Source organism: Blennius ocellaris, assembly GCF_963422515.1.
Source record: "Blennius ocellaris genome assembly, chromosome: 20".
Lineage (NCBI taxonomy): Eukaryota > Metazoa > Chordata > Actinopteri > Blenniiformes > Blenniidae > Blennius > Blennius ocellaris.
In genome coordinates, this window is record NC_137669.1 from 8,936,093 (window position 1) to 8,956,438 (window position 20,346).

Sequence of the window (20,346 nt, forward strand, 5' to 3'; positions counted from 1 at the left end):
CTTTAGTTTATTTACTCTGTTGTACCAACTTTGTACTTAAATTTCAATTTCTTGATATCACATTTTCTCTTCTTGGATATCACATTTTCTCTTCTTGGATATCACATTTTCTCTTCTTGGCTTATCTTGTCTTATCTTATCTTATCTTTTCACTGTACTTGTTTCGGCGTGATGTGCATCATGATGTTCTGAGTAAACCACCCTCAACACCTAACAACAAGAGTTTTTTTGTGACCTTGCAATATGGCACTCTTTACAGAGCACCTTAGTAAATCAGGCCTTTTTAGTCAATACACATTGCCATAGTTCATTATTTTGCTTGATTTTACTGCCATCCATTCATCCATCCAGCTATTGCCAGAGGCATAATAGCCAAAATGTTTAAACTCTGAATATTATAGCAGTGACGCTGCAATGCTAACCACTGTTCCATAGTGCAAGCAGAGTCTGGAAACTTCTAACTAGCTTTGAAAGCAAAGTACAACTATTTAAATCTATACAATCCAAGTTAAGTCAGTGAACAGCTATTCCAGGTACCACTATCCCAAACCAAAGATACACTCTATGTAGGTTTCTCATTCAACACAAAAGAGACTTGTTATGTCAGGCCAAATAATTAACAATTACCATTTTCATTATTCTGTTTTTATTTATATATATATATATATATATATATATATATATATATATATATTTATTTTTATTTTTTAGCAAAAATGCCAAACATAATGGAGTAAACACAGATTTTAAATTCAATCACATTATTTTTTTGTGTTTTGAGATAAAAGAAAATAGATTCATTTGAAATGTCCTTTGTTGCCTGAACAACAACAACAAAACAAATAAAGAAACTAATTAAAAAAATGCAGCGAAGATGTGAATTCAGTTATAACTGTGGTGGATATGTTAAATCATTTGCCCAAACCAGTGAGTCTACTAAATATGTATTGATGGTGGTACTATATGAGTAGTTGCAGCACTGTTGTTTAATTATTCCAATATATTTGATTTTTTTCCACAACACTTCTAAAAGTAATGACAGGAATTTTTTCACTTCAGGTGCCTTTATTACGGTAATTACAAAAAAGGTCTGTTTCCCTCTCAAAATCTCATGAGCACTGTGCTCCATTAAGATGTTTACATGGCCATCTCCATTTCTTATTTTACTTACCTTTTTTAACTATTCTCTTACCTGTGTACAAGAAACTCTCAATCTACAATCCTTTTCTGTCTGCACGCTCTGTTGCTTCCTATTTCCCATCTGCTCCCTGCGTACGCGGTTGAGCAATAAAGGGGGGGGGATGTGAGCTAAGAAACAGATGACATGATCTATTTACTCAAAGCTGGGAAATATCCAGAATGCTAACTAGAATTGGTCGTGCGATGTTTTTTCTTTCTGAATTTTAGCAGAGTAGAGCCAATTGTAGAGCGGGAGATTGGTGGTAAAGGTGGAGATGGAGATTTTTAAAGAGGCATCTTGGGGGAGAGGAAAAGAAAGCCCCGCAAAAACAGTAGGAAAGAAGTGACTGTGAGGAGAAAATAAAAAGGCTCAGAGAGGAAACAACTGTTGAAGAAGATGGGTGATAAGCTATTTTAGCTGAGAGATAATCTGGGTCTTATGTTGCCGTTTTCTTTAACGTGCTGGGTGCTTCTCCTTTCTTTAGCAAATGATGTATTTTGGAGGGCTCATTTTCTTATCAGGCATCAGGCACACTCCCACTTCAGCAACTAACAGCTTGTCAGGAAGCTTGTGGGCACGTGTCTGTGTGGTTGAATTTCTGAGTTGCCACCCCCATTCACTGTGGGATGATCAGACCAAAGTGTTGACAATCAGGCCATTAGCTGGCTCAGAAAGCGCCGCTGATGGACTTTGGTTGTTTGTGTTGTGCACATGTGTGCATGTGGGCATGCAAACGCGTCTGCAGTTCGCATGGAATGCGAACGCCATCATCCTCATGAACAGCGTTCCTTCCCCACCTACCTGCTTGTGAGCTCTTTTCTCCCTCTCCTTTATTTTTTTTCATCTTCTTCCATCCTGCCATCCCTTCATCCAGCCACATCACCTCCTCCCCTCTTTCTTCTTTCATCCTCCTTTCTCGTGAATCATCCCGTCATCTGTCTCCAGATGGCCGGAGCTCTGTCACTGTGCTTCGTCACAGTGATCACAGCTACACAGTGACTCAGATGTGCTAATTCATGCACAATTACAGACTCCCCCCCCCCCCCCCCCCCCCCCTTGAGAAAGTATTCGTCAATGCATTTAGAGAAGCCGTGTGTTTGTATCCAGATCGAACACAAACAAAGAGAACACACACTGAGCCTATTGACCTCGTGAACTTGTGGCCAGATGTATATTTACAGATTCCCTAATTGAACTGCCACTCAGTGACTTAATGCAGTGGGTCACATTTAGATAACAGTGCAATTTCCTCTATTTAACACTCTGGGTGTAATGGCATGACTGTACTCAATTTAACTAGGATTCATCCATCCATCCATTCCTGCTATTCCTTTCTAGCTATGAGGTATCACTGCCAACCGTTGTTCCACAGTGTTGCAAAAGTTATTTATAAGTCTCTTGGCTCTAGTAGCAAAGTGTATACTTCAAATGTAACATAAACAAAGAAAAGCGTCCATGTGAAATACTTTTGTTTCCTTCTAATATGACTCTCAACATGTCCCTGAGCACAACATGGAATTAATAAATGTATATTTTGGCTGCTTTACCTTTCCAGGGAATAGAAGTGGAGCAGTATTGCCTCAGCTTGGCAGTTCTCACGCTTTACATTTATATTTTTCAGCGTACCCCTGTGAGCTCTCGTGCTAAATTGCACATCTACCATCGTTAGTATTTTCGCTACTGAGCTCCATTACAGACTTCGAATGGCAAATGTTATGGCAAAGTGCCTTGTTGAACAACACATTTGTGAATCTTGAAGAGAAGGTTGTTACTCATCACATTTGTTGTTTTTTTTTTTACTGGAAAACCGAATAGTTTATTTACGCTTGCTCAATCCCCAATGTAAATATATCAAACGGCTGCTAAGAGGTATCAAATGAAAGAAGCAGTAACATACCTGCAAAGTTAGTCTTACTGGGATAAAAGAACATGGAATAAATATCAAGAATACATTCTTGTTCATCTCCACAAAGCCATATATGGGACCAAATCCCGAACAGAGGAGCAGTCTTCATCTGGAGTCAGATTTTGCTGGTATTGTCAAACACAGGAATTTGCTTGAGCTACTGTAAATCCCCACAAAGTGATAGATGGACAGAGAAGGCCTGTCTGTCTTGTAGAGACACAAAGGCACAGGCATGGATTTCTTTAGCTTCCTGATTTACACTGTTCTTATCAGATATCAGTGATTCCGGAGATTGGAGATTAGATCCTGGGCAGGAGGTATCTTGTCCTTGTCCTTGTCTTTCTCTTCCCTGTACAGCTTTTTTTTCTCCCTGTGTTGAATGTAAAGGTAATCTGCCAGGGCCCTTTTCTGGGAAAGCAGCAGAATCCTCACATGTGGGACAGTGAGGAGTGGAACTGAGACTGCATTTCTGTAGAGTTTACAGTTTTGCTTAAATAAACCACACCATGGTGGTGTTAACAGGTTCCGGTCAGAGTGGATTTCGCATGTTCTCCCTGTGTGTGGTATAAAGCATAGCTAAATATATGTGTTCAAAGGTCAGTTTGTTATGGTTTAGTGATGAAAGATAAGTGGCTTTGAACCTTCTTTATGTGTTTATTACCGAATGATTCAGCCAGCATGGTTTTACTGAAACTCTAAAACTAGAGCTTAACTGCTCTCTCCAAAGATAACAACCCCCCCCCCCCCCCCAACAACTGGGAAGTTCACGATCAAACACATTATCTTCAGCTTGTTCAATTCATGTGAAAGTGGTGGTGTACAACTGTGAAGTTGCTGATATGTTGATGCACTATTTCTTGGCCAAGAGCAGTAATTTCCGGTAATATCCTCCGGTTGCCTGGCAACCTGCAAGTAATGACAAGCTTATTGACCTTCTCTTCCCCCCACCCTCCCAAAAGCACTGAATAATTCCTTTAGGACACTATTGTATTCTTGTTTCTCACCGAATACGTCCACGCCCGGCTATTTTTAATGTATCTGTCTGCAGGAGTTAATCACCTTCAAAGTGTCTGGTGTCAAATGCCCAGTTTAACCTAATGTTTACAGCAATTGTTTTCCTCGGCTTGTGTTTCGTGTTTTGCTGCAACGGAGGAAATTAATTCCTAATGAGCATAAGTGAGCAGGAGGTGTCTCGTGACTTGCTGCTGACGTGCTGCAGTAGAACAACGTTAAAACTTGTTTGCATCTTCAACCATACTATCCTCATCATATAATCTGCTGAAATGTGTTTTTACTAGAGATGCACCACTTATTTACAGAACAAGCACAAGTATGAGTACTAACTTTTTTGATACTTGCCAATATCGAGTACTGAAACAAGTGCTTATTAAATGCCATAAAGCCTAATTCATGCTGGAGTATATGTGCAAATGATAAATTAAAGCGATGCATTGCTGAGAACCAATTCCACATAGCCTCTGCGTGGATGCTACATGCTCCTTCAACAACCTTACAGTAGAGGTTCAAATACATCATTCATAAAACAATAGTATAGCCTTTGTATAGCTTTGATGGTCCAAGTTGTGATGTAAAGATAATGTGTGTGTCAGTAACAATTTAGTTTTGATTATTATGAATTCAAGCTATGATTCAAGCCGCTAGCTGTGTCCAGTCTGTGGTGGCTGAAGCCATCCTGCATGGGCGGCTAGGATCTCAGCTGAAAGGTTAAAGTGTAACGCAGTGTGCTGCAGTGATGCTGATTGATCAGCTTCTCATCTATCTCCTGGTGAGAGATAGAATAGTCCTGCTGGGACAACTGTGACCTGACCTTGTGGATCAGTGGTTCCTGTCTGATTTAATGAACACGCACGTGCACACACACACACACACACACACACACACACAAACACACAATTGGCAAATCTTTCATTTAAATTGTGGAATTAATCGTGAATGCTTTTATGAATGTTTTTTTTTTTTTATCATGAGCTTTACACATTACATAAACTCTTTTTGATTAAACCTTTTTTTATTTAGTCAAGCAGGTGGAAGAGATTTGTCACACATAGTTTAGTTCAGGGGCCACATACAGCCCAATCTTCTCTTGTGAAAACTGGACCAGAAAACAATGCCATACTAACCTTTAAATTTAAATTTTAAAAGTTTCTTTGCACAGGATGTACATGATGAAAGCATTTAGATATTCACGAAAGCAAAATATTACGAGGGGAAAATTTCTATTGTCCCAATATAAAGCCAATTTTAATCAAACCTTCTGGTGCAAAATATAGAGAAAGGTCCAAAAACACTTATAAGTACTGCATTATACATGTTTTTACAAATTCATCTTGACATCATGGCTTTGAGGCTAGATTGATAGCAATGCGATAGCCAGCTTTGCATCCGCTACTCTTAAGACATTTTTTCTTTTAATTGTTTTCTTAGAAATTTTTACAAATTGCTTTGTGCTTTGGCAGGCCAGAGTGGAGTCTCATGTGAGCTGGTTTTGGCAAGTTCGACACCCTTGATATAGAATATTCACTCCTTACTGTGTGTATTCCATGTCCATATTTAATCATACTGAGAGTTTATTCCAATGAAATTCAAATTTTTCTCAATGCTGTACATGCTCAAACATACACTTATTTTCCAGTCAAAATCTTTCATCGTTGTAACATATCCATTACTGTATTTCGTCATGCTTTTAGATTTGCATGAAGGTTTTGCCTTAGTTGGTTTATTTGTATGAGGTAAAGAACTTTTGGAACTGGGGGAAAAAAAGAAAAAAAAAGCGTTAAAATTGCATCGATTGATACCAATACAACTTTCCTCGAATCAAGTAGTGTCAATAAATGATCAAATTCACACATGTGTTTACATGTATACCCGCATACCGATGGAACTAGCTGCCGTGAAGGTGCCTGCACAACACAGGTTGCATTTAGTGTCTTTCCCAAGGACACTTTGACACATGGACATGCGGAGATGTGGATCGAATCGTCAACCTTGAGTTAGAAGACGACCCAGTTAACCACCTGAGACCCACAGCCGCTACTCGATATGTATGTGTGTGTAGTATTTGTACGATAGGAGCACACTACTGGGGTCCAAGTTAGCTCAAGTGTTCTTGCCTTCAGGGTCTTACTTCATGTATCTTAATGAGAAGATGGGCTTTTAGTGCAGGTGTATATGTGTGGGATGAAACATGCATGTTGGTGTGCCTGTGAAGTGTTAAAGTCCCACCTACAGTCAGCTCAAGTAATACTAAACAATTGAGGAAAGGGGTTTTTCTCCATATTTGTTCTTCCGTTATGCTGTTGTCATGGGAACCACATACAGCTTCTGTGACAGCAGCCGTGAATGAGGCTGTTTGTTTAGCACCTCTCTTCTTTTTCTTTTCATTCATTTTCTTCTCATCAATAGGAAGGCAAGTACAAACACATGCATAAAATATACAAACTTGCATGCAGTGCCCCAAAAGCATACATGTCTCCAGGTGTCCAGCCTCACTGTGGCTTGTGTGGGAAGAGGTCCATTTGTACCCAGGCTGGATAAAATCTCTCCTGCAAAGACAGGGGTCTTTTTTTGAAAGGGAAAAATATCAACCGTATCATGTCTTTGACTCTGAATGAGCTATTTTCTATTGACTTATTTGCAACCTTGGCATGTAGGTTGGTGCAGAATCGTGTTGTTCGCAGTCCCATCAACTTACTTTCGAGCTACTTGGATGTATTAATCATAAGAGGACGGAATGAAGAAGATAAGATTGTGAACATGTCGGAACAGTAAAATCTCTGCTCAGTTACAGCGTGAACTAGATAAAATGTGAGTGTGGTATAGGGGAGCAGCATTTTGTAGGTGGGTGGCTGTTTGCAGGTCCTTTTTTCGCTGGCATGATAATACTGCTGGTTAAATATGACCCAGCTGGAAGGAACTGCCTGGCCTCCCCCCTTCTCTTCCTCTCTGTCTGAGAGTACACAGCCTCCATTGTGCTTATTTTGCCCGCCCTGATAACAGGCAGTAATGTGTGCATGCATTCATGCAAATGTGCATTTCTGCCTGCATGCTGCTTCTGTGTCTTTTACCAATCTAGCTACCTAATTCAAGGCTTTAATCTTTGGCTTAATCTTTGCATGTGGGAGTTTTTTTTTCTTTTCTTTTTTACCCCACACATCTAACCCTACGGCATAGTTGCTGTGACAATATGTTTTTTTGTGTTTGTGTGCATGTGTGTGTTTTAAATATGTGTCGCCATAGGCATAAACAGATCCTTAAAGGAAATGCCAAAGCCTGAGACGCGGTTGTCAAAAGTGGGGCAGCATTGCATGAGAAACCGCAGCATTGTCAGTATGATATAGACAAGCATGTTCCTTGATTCATAGCATACGCTAATATACACAGTATGGGTTTGTACAAAGACATCTGACTACTGGCTCTTTATTTTTTTATACAAAAAGATCCAGGCTTTGAATATATATTGTTGTAAAATGCCAAACGCAAGTTGTCTGCCCTTTAAAAAAGGAAAAAAAAAAACACTTTTGCCACCCACACCAATGTAAACAACCCCTGAGAAGTCGAGGTTATAGGCAGTTGGCCTCCCACCAGCACCTTCCACTGCATTTGCCTTGTCTATAATGGCGAGTGGCGTCGTTCTTGGCCAGTGCATTAGCCTAATGTATGGAGGCGAGTGGGATCGCTAAGCTCGCCCATTTTCATTTTAATGGCGGCCATCTCGAGGTTAATTCGGATATGATGCGGTCAAGGCGCACATATGCGCTGACACGTCAGGAGACAAATGATGGTGCTGAGAGGATCTATGGGGCGGAAGGGTTTATCTTCCCGCCAGGGAGGCAGTTACTGGTGCATACATATCAAACATTTGGTTGTTTGAAGTTTTCTCATGGGCTAGGTTTTATGTGATAGTGGATATCTTTGTTGCTCAATAAACCCAAAGGAACACACTTGTTTAGTTGGAAAATATTCTATGTTGGCTCCAGTAGGATGCTTATTTTCTATGGATATTGTCCCTTCTGGGCCCCATGGATGATTTTCTTTATGGTTTTTCTCAAAAGTAATGAAAGCGCTGGACTCTGCCCTTTAGCTATGCTATAGATGAGTCATATAGGTAATTTAAGGCTGTTGGCTTATATATATGATTATCATATGACTTATGTGATGGCATATAGGCCATATCTATTGTCCACATTGTGACTGCAACTGGAAGAATTTTACAATAACTTTGTGTTGAATTGATTTATTGTTTTAATATTTTCTTCACTGTTTCAGAGCTGTAGGTTTACATTTATTGACAGTGTCATCAATATTTAGTGTGCATGTGACACGGTTTAAGTTCCAAGGGACCCTTGTAAAATTCAAACGGCAAGTTTCATTCTGCTCTGTTGTGTTCATCGTGCACAACGTGTGATGTGAGGCACTTCTATTATCGACTGAAAGAACACTATAAGTCTGTGTCGGTCTTTTGTCTAAAGGCAAACGTGAATCACAGATGAAGAGACAAGACAGAGACCGGGAGGGATAAAGAAATGAAAAAAAAGGAGGGGTGGGTACAGAAAGGAGATTTGCAGCTCTACGGCTGTTATTGTTAGTATCTTTATGGTTTTGTGAAAATGTGATGTTGGGATTATGTGTGCTGTGGTGAAATTTCTTCCCATTCATAGCTTCTGTCGCCGGGGTAATTGTATCGCTGCCGAGTTCATTCTGTGTATCTGACACTATGCTCACCTGGGGTTTTGAGGATTACACTCGGGCAATGTGCAGACATTCCACAAGTGTGCGTCCATGTCCAACTTTCATCAAACCAAAACATGCAATTTCCTTGGAAACCGGCTTTTTTGCTTTTATTCTATTGTGAATGTCTGACTGTTTGTCTATGACCTTCGCAGAGCACGGCCCGATTCCAAAAAGGTGAGGACTGTGTCATTAAAAACAGCACAATAGTTTTTATAAACTTGATTTTATTCATAATACAACATGAGCTGTTGAAAGTAACAAATTAGAATAATTAATTGAACAATTTTCTCATTTTATTATTTGATCACAGCGATAGATGGATAACTTTACAATTTACATCAGAGATGGAGCTATCTGCAGAACAAAATTTCAATGCAGAGTCAATGATAAAACACGCAAAAAGTACAGGAGATAAAATACTTCAAAATCCCGGAGATGAAATAAGGTGCCCCAAATGCAGTGTGAAGAATAAATGTGAAGTTAAAACAGAGAATACATGTTAAAACATATGCGTGCTATCTATGTATTGTGAAGTTATTGTAATATGTTTTTATTTACATTCTCTGAATCACACAGATTTTTTTTTTTTTAGGAACTACAGATATGAATGAAAAAAATCTCCTGTCCTTTGTGTTTCCTCTCCCACAGTTTTTTTTTCTATGCATTTTTTTTTTTTTGAAATGTCCCTCATCTCACCTTTGCTGCTATAGCATCATCCATATCTATTTTGTCATCCATACAGTCAGCCAGTCGGTCTCTCAGTGTCTGTCTGCCCCTCGTTTGCCCTCAGCTCCGTCTCTCACGTCCTACTTTGGTCTCTTCCTGTCTCCTTACTTCACTCCGTGGGGCTGCTGTCCTGCCTGAGTGCAGCACGGTGACCATCGATTCATCAAAGTGTCACAGCACACTGCTGCAGCTCTGTGCACCCGCCACTGAACAACTGCCCCAGCTAGGCAAACAATAGCATCAGCACACACACACACACACACACACACACACACACACACACACACACACACACACACACACACACACACACACACACACACACACACACACACACACACACACACACACACACACACACACACACACACACACACAGGTAGAACCTGGAGTGCTGCCCCAGCAAGGTCACACCTCTCCCTGTACACTCATTTGGCATTGTGCACACTGGAGATGGTCGGTGCCAAGTGGATGCTGCCAGTGGCACAGTGGGCTAAGCACTGGACAACATATCTGTTGAACATCCACAGACATCAAGCGTAGTTAACATTCCCATACAAGCTAGTGCAAACAGTTCCCAAAGACTTGATGCTGTAAAAAAAGAAAAAAGAAAAAAAAATACACCAAGCACTAATATGTATTAGCAATTTTCCTAATTGCTGAGCCAGCACATATTCAACTCTTCCATATTCATAATCACACACCTGAAATCACACATCTTGGGGGAGCCTGACCTTCGACTGCTTCCTCGTGGCTCAGCGCTGCTAAAACAGCATGGCCAGCAGTCTGTTTATGGGGTCTTTATGGCGTGTCAGTGGGGTCAACTGCAGGATGGGCTCCTCCCTGCAGATTTACACTGAGGGGCTCTGGACTGGGTCACCAGCCTCCCGGCAGCTAATTTCATAATGCACCCTTGGCGAGGCTTAAATAATTCAACCAATCCTTCAGTGCAGGATATACTTCATCAAAAGCTCTGAGATCTCGGCGCAGACGTTCACCTTACGATGGTAAACTACTAGTATGAGCAGTTGTGTCAACGTCAGAGTGTCGCAGCCGAGGGCAACAAAGACACCAATAATAAACTGCACTTGTTCTGAATTTGTGTTATTAAAACAACGTAATATTGTGGATTGGCTTTTAATGCTCTCCAGACTGCATTTCAGGTGAATTTTGATGGATCAGTTGTTTTGTTGGTCCTTTCTAGATTTTTTTTATTTTATTTTTTTTATTTCAGTGTCGACCATCTATTTTTCAGCAAGAATTAAAGTATCTTCTGAAAGCCCCTTCTTAGTCTCTTGATTGCGCGCATCTTTATCGATTTAGAAGTCTGCCACTTTGTGCAGGTGCTCACACTTCAAAATAGCTTTCAGGCCAAGCTCTGACACATTTATTCTCCATGTCTTTTTTTTTTTTTTTTTTTTTTACTTTCCGTAATTGTACCTATAAAACAAGAAGCCCGTGTTCCAGCTTGGTTGATCACCTGTAATATATCAACTTCATGTGCATGATATCATATATGCACTCTAACTGTATGAAAAGATATTATTCAGTCGTAAATGTTGGCCAGTCTTTTGGTTCCTTTATCAGCTTTGTTTCTGCTGCTTTCTCCCCACAAGCCAGAATATTTTAATTTCTGCAGGCATCTCAGTTGGATTGTAGTGGTTAGCACTCTGGCTTCAGAGCAGTTCTTTTCTTGGGGATCTTTTTGTGTGCATTTTCTCATTTTTTGCTATTATCTCATCCTAAACTCTAAGCGGACAATTCCAAGTTCACAGTCGACTCCGACCGACATCTATCTCTGCCATGAGGCCGTTGTATTATCCATTGATTGGCGTTTGTCTGACAGAGGCCTCGTAATGAATGCGATGAGATTATTGACCAGACGGTGTGTATGAGAATCAGGTAGGAGAAGTGGATGTAAGTGGTTTTGCCAGGATATTAGTATTGACCTGATGGTAATTGGAAGGGTGAATGCGCACTTGCTAGGCCTGTTTATGGGCTTTAATGAAACATTGGATTGAGACAGCTCTTTCTTTGATCTTTCTTGTTCTTCTTCTCGTTAATGGTTAAAGACGAGGACTGAGTGTCTGCTCAACGAGGCGAAGAGGTGTGCAGTTCGCCTTCAGCTTTGTGTCATTTTTACCTGATGCTTTAATGCATTTTCCTTTCACATTCGTTGTCCTACCTCCACAGCAAACCAAGAGCTGAACTCTCAATGCAGCATTATACATCTAAATGTATTCCAGTTGCCGGGGTTCAAGTGCACACACATTAGCATCTTTTGGAAGGGGTCGAGTGCGTATGAAGCACTGAAAAGTGACGGCTGAGAGGCTCCTGCCTGTTTTTTGACGAGTCGGGCCCCGGGGAGTCAACAGTGGCATGATGGATATACTTTGACTTGAAATGCTATTATCCTCCTGCTGTTGCTGCTGCTGCTGCTGCTGCTGCTGTCATCTCGACAGTCTAAACTTTCCATTTCCTCACAAAAATGTAATATAATTACTTTTTGCTTCGTATTTCACTTGAAATATGCATTTTTTTTATTTTGTTTTGTTTTTATTTTTGTTTGCTCATCATTTTTTTAATTTTTTATTATGAATTATACATATCCTGATGTGGCCGGAAATCACACACAAACTGCTCTATTATTGTTCTGAAAATAAAAAGAAAGAAGCTTTCAATAATGCTATGTCCACGTTGCATCAAATCTTAACTTTATAGTTTTTCTTTGTTATAATGCAGAGTATACAAAATGAAAATGTCTTTATTTTCACAAAACCAAACAATTAAGACTGAGAATGCCTACAATCTCAACATGACATCAAGTTTAATGAAACCTTCTCCTGCAAAATACAATGAAATGTCCAAAAAAAACATTTCCTATATAGCTGTTTTTTTTAATACAAATTCACTCTGACAGCCTGACAGGATTTGAGGCGAGGTTGTCAGCTTTCATGGCAGCATCTCAGCATCTAATAACTCAGTTCGGGTCTCAGTGTTGTGTTGTGTCCGTTACTCTTAGGAAATGTGTTTAAAAACATTTTTCTTAGAAATGTTGAACAATTGTTTAGTGGTTTTATCGGACCAGATTGGAGCCTCTGGTGGGCCAGCTTGGGCCCTCGGGCCTTTTACGTTATTGCTTCACTCTGTAACGTGACAAAAAGTCGGAGAAAACATCAAGAAAACTTTCTGCTGTTTTTATTTTCTCTTCACATTTTGATGTGTTTTATACTTGTATAGCCACTCAGGCTCTTCAAAGATGGGGCATGTTTCTGCATGAAAAATTCGATGGATCTCAGTCTTTGTTTTGTTTTATTTAATTAATCAGAGAATGCACATGAAGTAGGACAGGATCCGCACGTTACACAAGCATCCAATGAGGAATTCACTTTCCCTCCTGCAGGAGCAACTTAAACAACCTTCACTTCTCCATGTTTCCAAAATACAATCTGTTTACTCAAGATTCCTGTTTTGCGTTGCCCTGTTTTAATGCCCTCAGGTAGCAGAGCTCATTTCCATGTATTGATTTATCGCAAACATTTGCCCAGTTGTGCCTATGGAAATAAGTGAACAAAACCAAAGTCACATCTTGTGCGCATGTTTCATTGTTTGTGTTGTTGAATAATGCGGGTTATGGAGATAACAGATGTCCTCCAATTATACTCCCCTAATTGCATTTTAATCAGGCTGCATTATGATGCAGGTTTGTAGTTGAGGCAAACAAAAGGGAAATACAGATTGTTGGTATAAATAGCATGTAGGGAATATGTATTTATGCAGGTCCCTTTTTTTTAACACGATTTGAGGTCTACTTTTGCTCACGGTATGTTGGGTAATCACATGAAGACAGTCAGTGTGTCACGTGTCAGCCTCTGACTGACAGCTGACTGCTTACATTTAGCACTCTGGGAGATCAAAATTAACTTTAATGTCCCTTGCTGACGTGGATGACCATAAACGCTAAAAATATGGGATCCGAAGCGTGTGCACCGACTCCAAAATGATGGTGTACACCCATTTGTACGTTAACACTGAAAAAAACCCGTTGCAGGCCCGGGCAAAATATAGTTCATACAATCACCCATCAGTCCCCATTAGGGATTAATTACAGCTAAAAACCTAACATTGATTAAAAGTCTTGGCCGTGTTCGGATCAGTCGGGGACGAGTCGTTCAGCTCGAGGATTGAAAACACACGCACATGGCTCACGCTTCACACGCTCACCCCGAGCCTTGGACTGATAGATGTGCAACACACACACAATTAAATTCTCAGATTGAAGGTGGTAGAAGTGGCTGCCGGATTTCAAAAAATGGGCGATGACTTTAATTAATGAAGTGTGTCTTTCTACCCCCCCACCCCACGATGTCTCCTCGTCTTCTCTTCTCCGGCTATGTCATATATTAAACGTGCAAACCTATTACTAACATAGTGGAATGGGCCAGGGAGTGAACAAGTGTGTGATGAGAGAGGTGGGGAAAGCTGGGAGAGGGTGAGCCATTTAGCACTGCCATATTAATGGATTTTTGCAGCACGATGTAGGTGATAATGGATATTGCAGCTCTCGGTGCTAAATGTTCGACCGAGGGTGCATCGATGTGTGCATGTTTTCTGTTTTGTTTTTTTTGTTTTTGTTTAAATTTCCAGGCAGGGATGTTGGTGGCTGTGTTTTATTTGGTGTAAAAATCTTAAATACTCCACCGTGTCGACACGTTTCTTTTTTCTAACATGCCTTTTAATGTCTGTCTTCACAGCTCAGAACTGCAGTTACACACTTCACAATCCCAATGGGACGATAGAAAGCCCCGGATACCCGTATGGCTATCCTAACTATGCCAACTGTACGTGGGTCATCGTGGCGGCAGAGCACAACCGGATACAGCTGGTGTTTCAAGGCTTCGCCCTCGAGGAGGACTTTGACATCTTATCTGTATATGATGGGCCACCCAGCCCAGGAAACCTGCGGACAAGGTAAAGAAACACTTTGCTGTCAATATGTTTTGGGCTGAAATTCTGATTTGCCGTGAATGCAGCTGCAGATGAAATTCCTGGGTAGAAAATCTAAACTGTATGGTTTGTTATAGTCTGGATGAAGCATATAGGAGCTTGAAATGTAATAATCTAAACACAATCTTATTTGAAAACACAGATAATTGGATGTACGTGTTTCATGCAGCTTGGCTTGGATTTGTAGCAGGACAAATGTTTGACATTCATTTTGTCTTTCCAACAAATTAACCGTGAGAAGAAAATTAAGGGATTGTGGTGGAAAATGAAGGTAACTATATAGTTTCAAACGATTTAATTAGAGGAAAATTAAATTGCTCTTGCCAACTTGCACTGGTGACGAGGCTGGATTGGGTTCACTTTAATTAATGGCTTTCGAGTCTACTGTGTTATGGCAGCAGCCGTACAACAAAAATGCATATAATAAGATAAAACACATCGTAGTCTTTTTAAAGCCATTCTGGTGCAGGTTAGTTTGTTACAAATATCAAACAGATTTCCCAAATTGGATATATTATTGTTGCCCTAAAGCACTTGATCTTCAAATATAGTAATTGCAACATTTATTTTCCACAGCAACATTATTGTCGGCTTAATTGAATTGGTTTCAACCATGACACAATCAGGTGTCATCTATTTTTTTGTCTCATGTATACGAGTAAGGAATCCATTCATACATCATTTCTACATTACCGTCTCTTTGGTGGACTTCACAAAAAAAACCCTGCTTGACATGAAATGTAATCTCTGGGTTTAGATTCCCAGATTTCTGTTGTTCACGTGATTTGAAGTAATGATTCACCCACAGAGAGCTCGAACAAAACTCTTACACCACACAATTTATTTTAATATTCTAATATTCAGTGTAACGCATGAACTGCCTAATGCTTTACCAAATAAGAGTCACTTGCTGTTGAGATCCACACATGATTAATGCCTCGAGTAGGTGTTACACTTACACACTCAAACTTATCGTATCATTTCTATTTGTACAAATGAAAAAAAAAAAATATAACTTCAGTGCTCTAATGTGTGTTCTGATATGATAATTAATAGTTTTGCCCTCATCTTAATTATATTTCATGCTCGTTGACGGCTGACCTTCAGATTTTCTGCTGCTGTTCCCCCAGTGAAGCTCTCTGCTGGCCCCCTGGGGAGGCCGGCCCCACACTTTGGAAACCATTGCTGCAGGGTGTGCACAGTTATTGTGATAAATTAAAAACAGTGGCCAAAAACCATAAAATTAAACCCAAACTCACATTAAATTGTGAATTTAAACGCATGAGCGAAGGCGGTGGGAGGCAAAGCATTAATCAAGGCAAAAATCAGTGAAGCATTGAGAGGCAGTTGGAGCAGATCCTTCGGTGACGAACACGAGATTGACTTTGTGGACATTGTGACGGCGTCCAAGGTTATTCAATGGGATTCTGGATGCGTTTTTATGCTTCAGAGCGACGAGCTGAAATGAAATAAAGCTCTCTTGGGTGTGAAGAGTCAAACAAACAGTCTCTGAATCAACAATCTCGTCCTCCCGCACTGCTGTCAGTTTACCAGCCAGAGTAAAAAAATTTTTTTACAAAAATGCTGCTAACGTTTACATGCTGTCAACTGTTGGGATGGATCGTTATCACGAGAACCAGACTTGTGTTTGTGTTGCCTGCAAATGTAAGATACTGTTAAAAAAAAAAACGGGAAGCAATTCATTTATGTATTTTTCGGGATGTTGCTCCTTGGAGTGTTAATATCTTGCAGGCCTTTTGGCAGCCACCTCTCTCTCTCTCATTTTTTTAAATTGACACACTAACTTAATTAGTGGCAGTTTCTCTATCTGATGGTTTGAAGCTGCACCGCTTTTAATTCCTGTCACCTTCTGCTACGTGTCTCAGCCTCGCAAACACCTGAGAGCATGTTATGAAAGCCCTCCGGAGACAGATGAAATATTAAAAAAGAAATAAATAAAAATTGTGAAGCGCTTTTTGTCTTTGACACTGTCGACTCCTCTGTTTCTCTATCACCCCACCCTGCCTCCACCTCCCACCTTTCCCCTGCTCGCATCTCGCATTTTGTGCCAGTGGTGCCTCCTTTGCAACTCCCCGCAGAAAAGCGCATGAAAGACGGAGGAAAATCCATTATGGATTGACGTTGCGCTGTTCTCCTCAGTCTTTCTCCTGTTTGGACCTCTGGGCCTTCTTGTATATCAATGCTCCAGTGGGGATGGGGGCGGGGGATGTTCTCTCTCTCTCTCTCTCTTCTCTCTCTCTCTCTCTCTCCCTCTCTCTCCTAGAGCTTTGAAAATGAGCAAGAGGAAAGAAAATTCTACAGGAGGAGGAAAAGGGGGTTAGGAAAAAGAGACTGCAAATAGAGATACAGAGAACCAGAAGAAGTCATTGTGTAGAACACGAATCGCCTTCAGAGTTTCCCCGTGATGTCTTTGACCAGAGTAGCTCTTTTTTCAAAAGAGACATTTTGTAAAAGTTTATCTGTGAGCGAGCTTGAAAAGCCGGGGAATAGTGTGGGAGCGGCTTTCACAAGTCAGCAGCGGTCTGTCAAAACAAGCATGTGTATCTGCACACACAAGCGCACATCTGATAATTCAGCCTTTACTTTGCTCTCATCTCCCACTCGTGTCAGAAGTAATTTTCCTTCCATCTTTCTTGGTCCTCTCCTCCAATTTCTTTCCCACGTCCCCTCATTTCATTTTCACCCCCACCCCTCCTTATATCTTATCTCTTCCTGCTGTTCTCCATTTTATGCGTTGCGTGCTCTTTTCACGGAATTTGATCGTTCTTTCATGTATACAACCTGCCATATAGGCTACAGGGCCAGTGAATGTCTCCTTTAATCTCCAACAGCCATCAAAAGAGAATATTTTTGACTTGCTTCTTGTATAAATGATAACTGTTGATTTCGTTTTCAAAGCTTTCGCTTATTTACCCATTAATTCATTCATTGCTGTCACAGCAAAACAGTCGAGCCAAGGATTTGTAGCCTCACAATCGATTTCATATACACATATATTAAGGTATAGTGTCTTTGTATATATGTATATATATATATATTTCTGTTTGTTTGTGTTCGTGTGTGCCCCTGCAGTGGCTGCTGATGAGTCACAGCAGCCCCTCCTTAAGAAATGCATATGTGAGTCAGTCTGTTGCTGCAGCACTTCATTAAGCTGCCAGTCCTGACTGTCACCTGGGAAGCAGACTGATGATTCGTTGGACTCTTGAACAGTCGCTATAGGCGTGACGCAAGACCTATACTATGCAGGCTGGCCGCCACCGGTGATGTTTCATTGCTGTTAATTAAAACAAAACATTCATTTGAGATGTGGTGATTCATTGGTTAAGTGCATCATGTGTAATTGAAGTTATCGGCCGTCTCACACGAGCAGAGCGGCAGAAAACACCTAAAGGTCAAGAGATGTTAATGTTTTATTAGCTTAAAGATTTAATGACAATGCAAAAAATGAAAGCTTGACCTATTGAGGATCGCACAATTACCTCTGTTATTTTCAGTCCGTTGTTGAACATCATGCATGCAGTTCTTCACCTTTTTCGATACGAGAGATTAGAGGACTGACCTTTGATTGCAGTTAATAATAAATATGCTCTTGCTCCTGCCAAAAGAGAAGTGAGATTGCTTGTGAAAATTCCTCTGTCAATGGGAACCAGGTAAAGTGAACAGTTTATAATGAAATCAAACATGCAGATTTTATAATACATTGTGGCAACGCCATGAAGTGGAGAGTTAGAACCAAGTTAGCATACAGATATCAGAACTTTTTACACTGAACTAAACTTTTCGGTTCGTGCCATAATGTATTATCCAACACATGAGAAATATCAAAGGTTCATTTAGAATCACCAATTTGTGAAAGAGAAGTCAGTAATTCATTCTGCTGTTTGCATTTGTACAAAGATTGAACCTTGTGCTTTCTGAGCTTCAGTTAGAATATACGTTTCCTTGAGTTTGGGAGGTGAGAGACAAACATTTTGAAACCATTGGAGCCTTTGTGTCACAATCAAAATTGAACCTTGAATCTAGCTTTGATTACTTCATCGCTCTTTGAGTTCAAACATGTAGAAATGACATGTTTTTCAGTTCTTTCAACTTAGTTCCAAAATCAGTGCCACAAGCCATTGAGTTTCTTTCTTTTGTGCTACTGACTAAACCAGAAAAACCTTGGTGGCATCAGACATCCTCCCATTTACATTCTCCTTGGCCGCCAGGTAATCATTTTGAATCAACACAATCTTTGAAATTCAAGCTTTAAAGCATCTGATCCTCAACTCTGTGGTGCGCGAGGATGTCTGAATGTGCACGAGGATGTTTGAGTGTGCACAAATTCTTTTTTTTTCTCTCTCTCAGCAGTGCGGATGTTCTCCTGCATGACAATAATCCAGTTTCACAAAATGGGATTATTACAGTGGCAGATTGCCTGTGAATAGTTTCCGAAAGTCTTGAACATGTCAACATTTGAGGAAACTTGCATCTCTGAGAAGAAGAAATTGAACTAATAAATAGAATGCTATACTTTAGAAGAAACGGCCAGGCGAGTCATGTACGAATCGTAGCCAATGATGTAAATCCCACACACTACATAATGTCAAATACATTTCTTTTTAAAAGTTCTCATCCTGAATGTCTAACTCTTTCACTTTGATTGGCAATGAGACATGGGCTAAAATCAGCAAACCTACAAAATTATCATGACCACCAACAAAATGCTCTTCAATTTAAATAACCAAGAAACGGAATGGGCTAAAGATTAACAAATAAAAATCCCAAACAAGAAAACCAACAAACAGAATAATTTTTTTTAATTGTTTTTTTCCCCCCCCATCTGCTAAAAATAAAGGACATCTCAAAATGGGAGAGAAAGGCAAGTGCCACACATGTTTCTATACAGCCATTTTTTTTAAAGGTAGCGGTTAACTTAAAAAGGTAATTGTTTTGGAAGTTGCTTTTACACTCATAACAAACAAAAACATTTTAAGTGTCAATAATTGTGGTGAATATGATCGTGAGTGAGTAAAAGGAAAAAAAAAGGCTTTTTAAGAGACTAGTTTTTATTCTGATCTCTTTTTAGCTAAAATGAATGCTTGAAGCATTCCGTGTTATATGCAATAGATTTAAAATATGTGTTCCCATTCAATCTACTTCTTATAAGTATCAGATCAGGTATTGACATGTATAAATGAGGTACAAAGAGTAAAGTGGATAGTACTGTCTTTGTTCCAACCACCCTCCGTTTCATTTGTGTGTAAGTGCTTCTCTACTGACGAGAAACATTTTTAATAAATGTGAATATAACTTCCATACGCTGCTTTCACAGGCATTCTTTACTTTCCCGTTAAAGTTTTAATATTTGTAATAACGCTGATGTCCAGGGTCATTGAGAGCCCACTGTATTGTAGCACTGAAGTCGGTGAAGGTCTTCTGAGACGCAGTTCAACCTAAACCAGCTTGTTCTCTGCATGAAAATGTACTTCTTCTTTTTTTTTTTTTTACTTGTAAAAAGCAATCTTTCTCTCTCTTTTGTGTCACATTTCATCTGGTAACTGCCAGCCGGGGAACACTGAGTACATTTCAGTGTGGGGTGGAAAAGCTGCTGGGGTGTGTGAAGTCGTCTCTCGCCACATGCCTTACTTCCACTGATGGAATGATGGAACGAGGGGGCTTATAGGCAGACAGAGAGTGAGAGAGAGAGAGAGAGAGAGAGAGAGAGTCAGGGAAGGGACAGATTTTCAGCCTCTGGGCTCGATAGGACCTAAAT

The 20,346-nt window shown here is 40.1% G+C and overlaps 1 protein-coding gene across 1 annotated transcript in view; it reads left to right on the forward strand.

Moving 5' to 3' along the window:
• csmd2 (CUB and Sushi multiple domains 2) overlaps nt 1-20,346 on the forward strand; it is a gene marked incomplete at both ends in the record, with an annotated part of 235,010 nt that overhangs the window by 4,347 nt on the left and 210,317 nt on the right. The window contains one exon of the mRNA XM_080515674.1: nt 14,318-14,534. Coding sequence (XP_080371800.1) covers nt 14,318-14,534 — 217 coding nt within the window. The remainder of the gene's footprint in view (nt 1-14,317; nt 14,535-20,346) is intronic.